At 43.8% G+C, this 6632-nt stretch overlaps 1 protein-coding gene across 1 annotated transcript in view; it reads left to right on the top strand.

Annotated features, from left to right (window-relative positions):
- LOC111964417 (mitogen-activated protein kinase 9) overlaps window positions 1–6632 on the top strand; it is a 33896-nt gene that overhangs the window by 13246 nt on the left and 14018 nt on the right. The window contains exons 6-9 of the mRNA XM_023988317.2: window positions 2900–3065; window positions 3284–3355; window positions 3778–3960; window positions 4141–4265. Coding sequence (XP_023844085.1) covers window positions 2900–3065; window positions 3284–3355; window positions 3778–3960; window positions 4141–4265 — 546 coding nt within the window. The remainder of the gene's footprint in view (window positions 1–2899; window positions 3066–3283; window positions 3356–3777; window positions 3961–4140; window positions 4266–6632) is intronic.

The following is a 6632-nucleotide window of genomic DNA, read 5'->3' on the forward strand; positions in this document are numbered from 1 at the left end:
TATGATGGTGGTTATGATGGTGGTGATTGATGATGGGGTTATGATGATGGTGGTGATGTTGACGATGTTATGATGATGGTGGTGATGTTGATGATGGTTATGATGATGGTGTGATGAGGTGGTGGTGATGGTTATCGTGGTGATGATGATGGTTAATATGGTGGTGATTGATGGTGGAGGGATTTATGGTGATTAAGATGTTATTGATGATGATTATGATGATGATGGTGATGTTATTGAGGTTATGATGGTGAATGTTATGGTGGTGATGATGATGATGGTGGTGGGAGATGGTTATGATGGTGGTGATGATGATGGTTCTTATGGTGGTGGTGATATGGTATTATATGAGTGTGTGATGATGGTGATGGATATGATGATGATGGTGATGGTTATGATGTGGTGGTGGTGATGATGATGGTGATCACATGGTCTCTCCTATCATTGCTATGCAGACGACACACAATTAATCTTCTCCTTTCCCCCTCTGATAACCAGGTGGCGAATCGCATCTCTGCATGTCTGCAGACATATCAGGTTGGATGACGGATCACCACCTCAAGCTGAACCTCGGCAAGACGGAGCTGCTCTTCCTCCCGGGGAAGGACTGCCCGTTCCATTATCTCGCCATCACGGTTGACAACTCCATTGTGTCCTCCTCCCAGAGTGCTAAGAACCTTGGCGTGATCCTGGACAACACCCTGTCGTTCTCAACTCACATCAAGGCGGTGACTCGTTCCTGTAGGTTCATGCTCTACAACATTCGCAGAGTACGACCCTGCCTCACACAGGAAGCGGCGCAGGTCCTAATCCAGGCACTGTCATCTCCCGTCTGGATTACTGCAACTCGCTGTTGGCTGGGCTCCCTGCCTGTGCTATTAACCCCTACAACTCATCCAGAACGCCGCAGCCCGCCTGGTGTTCAACCTTCCCAAGTTCTCTCACGTCACCCCGCTCCTCCGCTCTCTCCACTGGCTTCCAGTTGAAGCTCGCATCCGCTACAAGACCATGGTGCTTGCCTACGGAGCTGTGAGGGGAACGGCACCTCCGTACCTTCAGGCTCTGATCAGGCCCTACACCCAAACAAGGGCACTGCGTTCATCCACCTCTGGCCTGCGCTCGCCTCCCTACCTCTGAGGAAGTACAGTTCCCGCTCAGCCCAGTCAAAACTGTTCGCTGCTCTGGCACCCCAATGGTGGAACAAACTCCCTCACGACGCCAGGTCAGCGGAGTCAATCACCACTTCCGGAGACACCTGAAACCCACCTCTTTAAGGAATACCTAGGATAGGATAAAGTAATCCTCTAACCCCCCTCCCCCTTAAAAGAGTTAGATGCACTATTGTAAAGTGGTTGTTCCACTGGATATCATAAGGTGAATGCACCAATTTGTAAGTCGCTCTGGATAAGAGCGTCTGCTAATGACTTAAATGTAAATGTGTTGATGGTGATCGTTATGATCGTCATGATGATGATGGTTATGATAATGGTGGTGATGATGGTCATGATGATGATGGTTATGATGGTCATGATGATGATTGTTATGAGGTGGTGGTGATGATGATGTATGTTATGATGATGGTGATTATGATGGTGGTGACGACGGTGATAATAGTGTGATGATGTTGATGATGATATTATGATGATGGTGGTGATGTAGATGATGGTTATTGATGATGGTGGTGATGATGACGATGATGGTTATGATAGTGGTGATGATGGTTATGATGATGGTGATGATGGTTAGATGATGAGGTTATTATGGTGGTGATGATGGTTATGATGATGGTGGTGATGATGACGATGATGGTTATGATATGGCGTGATGATGGTGATGATGGTTATGATGTGGTGATGATGGTTATGATGATGATGGTTATTATGGTGGTGGTGATAATGATGGTGGTGATGGTTTGATGGTGGTGATGATGATTGTTATGATGGTAGTGGTGATGATGATGATGATGTGTGGTTATGATGGTGGAGGTGATGATGGTGATGGTTATGGTGTGTGTACCACCATCATCATCACCACCATCATAACCATCATCATCACCACCATTGTAACCATCATCATCATAACCATCATCACCACCACCATCATACCATCATCACCACCACCATCATAACCACCATCATCACCACCATTGTAACCATCATTATCATCACCACCATCGTAACCATCATCATTATCACCACCATCGTAACCATCATCACAACCACCATCATAACCATCATCATCATGACCATCATCACCACCATCATCATGACCATCATCATCATGACCATCATAACCATCATCATCATGACCATCATAACCATCATCATCATGATCATCATCATCATCACCACCATCATAACCATCATCATCATGACCATCATCACCACCACCATCATTACCATCATCACCACCGGGCTATCTGCATTGTGTCCCGCCACCTACCACCCGCCAACCCCTCTGTCACGCTACTGCTACTCTCTGTTCATCATATATGCATAGTCACTTTAACCATATCTACATTTACATTTACATTTAAGTCATTTAGCAGACGCTCTTATCCAGAGCGATCTACATACTACCTCAATCAGCCTGACTAACCGGTGTCTGTATGTAGGCTCACTACTTTTATAGCCTCGCTACTGTATATAGCCTGTCTTTTTACTGTTGTTTTATTTCTTTACCTACCTATTGTTCACCAAATACCTTTTTTGCRCTATTGGTTAGAGCCTGTAAGTAAGCATTTCACTGTAAGGTCTACACCTGTTGTATTCAGCGTACGTGACAAATAAACWTTGATTTGATTTGATAACCATCATCATCATGACCATCATCACCACAAGCATCATAACCATCATCATCATCACCATCAATTAATCAACTTTGTTTGTATCTCCTCCAGGACCTGAAGCCCAGTAACATAGTGGTGAAGTCTGACTGTACTCTGAAGATCCTGGACTTTGGGCTGGCCAGAACAGCCTGCACTAACTTCATGATGACCCCTTACGTTGTGACCCGATACTACAGAGCACCAGAGGTCATCCTGGGCATGAAGTATAAAGAGAATGGTAAGAAATGCTCAAGGATATTACCTTCTATTCTCAATCTCACCAACAGGATAAAACACTATTAGTTACTTGATTATAAATGTCCATCTTGCACTGTTGCCCATCTATGGCTGTTCTACTTTTACCAGCAGCAAGGGTCCACATATGACTGGTTATGGTGCTGTGTGAGATGAATGTGTGTGATGTGTGTGTAACCTCTATGTTTGTTTTCCTCCAAGTGGACATCTGGTCAGTGGGATGCATCATGGGAGAGATGGTGAAGGGCAGCGTTATATTCCAGGGCACGGATCGTATCCTTACCCAGTCGATCTATGACTCCCTATATGCTGTCTTTACATCTATAATATTACCATTGTGTCTGTGTGTTTAAACTCTATTTGGTTCACTTTTAGAGACATTGTATAATGTGTCTGCCAGGTTGACTTCCGCATGGCAAGGTCAGGCATGTCAGGATGTTCTTTCCCACATTCAATTGAAACAATAACATCAGCTAGCTACTTCCTTAGCATACAGGCATTTCATTCACATTGATGAATTGATGGTCCGTACTAACTCGAAAAGTCTGGATCCTAATTGCTAAAGCCTCTTGCTACTGCTGTGTATGGTGCAATAATCAATATCCCATTTCCTATGTTTCTGAACCTCCCCCTGAGGTATAACTAGCTGTTTATGCATTAGTTTGTATATGTGTCCTGAACCAGCTCTGTATTAGACATTGACCAGTGGAACAAGGTGATTGAGGTTTTGGGCACGCCCCCCATGGAGTTTATGAACCGTTTGATGGAGACTGTGAGGAACTATGTGATGAACAAGCCCCAGTACCCAGGGGTCAGCTTCTCTCAACTCTTCCCTGATTGGGCCTTCCCGGCAGAGACAGAGCAGGATCAACTCAAGAGTAAGACTTATACCACCTATACATGTCTACACACATTCTCTCTCTCTCTCTCTCTCTCTCTCTCTCTCTCTCTCTCTCTCTCTCTCTCTCTCTCTGTGTTATAGCACCTTCCTATCTGATATGCTTCTGACTGAAATATGTTGACAGACAGACATATTTTCTGCCTTGTTATCGCTGCAGCCAGTCAAGCACGGGACCTGCTTTCCAAGATGCTGGTGATTGACCCAGAGAGCCGTATTTCAGTGGAGGATGCCCTGGATCACCCCTACATCCACATGTGGTATGACCCAGGAGAGGCTGATGCGGTGAGTCTGATTGTAATATAATAATAAGATAAGGCATTTAACAAACAATCATGCAGTCATATATTTGTTATGGGTGGTCCCGGGAATCAAACCCACTATCCTGGCTTGGCAAGAGCCTTGCTTTACCATCTGAGCCACAGCGCATATCAACATACTTCAGTCAGAAGCATATGAGATAGGAAGTGCTCATCAATGAAACGTTTAAATATTGAGCGAGTGAGAGACTATCCTAGCAACGTGATCTGAAGACCTGTAATATCCTAGCAACGAGGTCTGAAGAACTGTTATATCCTATCAATGTGATCTGAAGAACTGTAATATCCTAGCAACGTGATCTGAAGAACTGTAATATCCTAGCAACGTGATCTGAAGAACTGTAATATCCTAGCAACGTGATCTGAAGAACTGTAATATCCTATGTTTCCCCGAGTAGTGGCTGAACAAGGACATATTAATTATAAATCTAGCTGTTTTTTTTATACATCTGCAGGACAGTAAGCTCAGGGGAGGTGGTGTGTGTCTCTTTGTTAACAACAGCTGGTGTGCCATATCTAATATTAAGGAAGTCTCAAGATTCTGCTTGCCTGAGTTAGAATACCTAATGATAAACTGTAGACCATACTATTTACCAAGAGAGCTTTCATCTACAGTTGAAGTCGGAAGTTTACATATACCTTAGCCAAATACATTTCAACTCAGATTTTCACATTTCAACTCAGATTTTCACAATTCCTGACATTTAATCCTAGTAAACATTCGGTAAACCACTTTATTCCTCCTGGCAGAGCTGGTGTAACTGAGTCAGGTTTGTAATTTTCCTGCCTCATGATGCCATCTATTTTGTGAAGTGCAGCAGTTCCTCCTGCAGCAAAGCACCCCCACAACATGATGCTGCCACCCCCGTGCTTCATGGTTGGATGGTGTTCTTCGGCTTGCAAGCGTCCCCCTTTTCCTCCAAAATAACGAGGTCATTATGGCCAAACAGTTATATTTTTGTTTCATCAGACCAGAGGACATTTCTCCAAAAAGTACGATCTTTATCCCATGGAGCCAGCCTTTCAGCGGTCATGTCGATATAGGACTCGTTTTACTGTGATATAGTATACTTTTGTACCTGTTTCCTCCAGCATCTTCACAAGGTCCTTTGCTGTTGTTCTGATATGATTTGCACTTTCGCACCAAAGTACGTTTATCTCTAAGAGACACAACGCGTCTCCTTCCTGAGCGGTACGACGGCTGCGTGGTCCCATGTGTTTATACTTGCGTACTATTGTTTGTACAGATGAACATGGTACCTTCAGGCGTTTGGAAATTGCCAAGGATGAACCAGACTTGTGGAGGTCTACAATTTTTCTGGCTTGATTTATTTTATTTTTCCCATGATGTCAAGCAAAGAGTCACTAAGTTTGAAGGTAGGCCTTGAAATATATCCACAGGTACACCTCCAATTGACTCAAATTATGTCATTTAGCCTATCAGCAGCTTCTAAGCCATGACAAGTTTTTCTGGAATTTTTCAAGCTGTTCAAGAGCACAGTCAACATAGTGTATGTAAACTTCTGACCCACTGGATTGATTGATACAGGTGAATTATAAGTGAAATAATCTGTCTGTAAACAATTGTAAGAAAAATTACTTTGTGTCATGCACAAACTAGAGGTCCTAACCACTTGCCAAAACTGTAGTTGTTAACAAGACATTGTGTGAGTGGTTGAAAAACAAGGTTTAATGACTCCAACCTAAGTGTATGTAAACTTCCGACTTCAACTGTATATTTTTTCCTGGCTGTCTATTACGACCACAAACCGATGCTGGCAGTAAGACCGCACTCAACAAGCTGTATAGAGCCATAAGCAAACAATAAAATGCTCACCCAGAGGCGGCGCTCCTAGTGTCCTCTTTTAATGCAGGAAAACTGAAAATTCGTTCTACCAGCATGTCACCTGTGCAAACTAGAGGCAAAAAAAACTCTAGATGACCTTTACTCCATAAATGAAGCGGATGCTAAGCTACAGGAGTGTTTCGCTATAACAGACTGGAATATGTTCCGTGATTCATCTAATGCATCGACGACATTGTGACCGTATGTATATGTCCCAACCAGAAGCCATGGATTACAGGCGACATCCTGATTGAGCTAAAGGCTAGAGCTGCCGCTTTCAAGAGCAGGACACTAATCTGGAAGCTATTTAAGAAATCCCGCAATGCCCTCCAACAAACCATCAAACGGGCAAAGCGTCAATACAGGACCAAGATCGAATCCTACTTACACCGGCTCTGATGCCCGTCGGATATGGCATGGCTTGCAAACTATCACAGATTACAAAGGGAAACCCAGTTGCGAGCTTCCAGTGACGAGCCTACATAT

This window comes from Salvelinus sp. IW2-2015, linkage group LG5, assembly GCF_002910315.2.
Source record: "Salvelinus sp. IW2-2015 linkage group LG5, ASM291031v2, whole genome shotgun sequence".
Lineage (NCBI taxonomy): Eukaryota > Metazoa > Chordata > Actinopteri > Salmoniformes > Salmonidae > Salvelinus > Salvelinus sp. IW2-2015.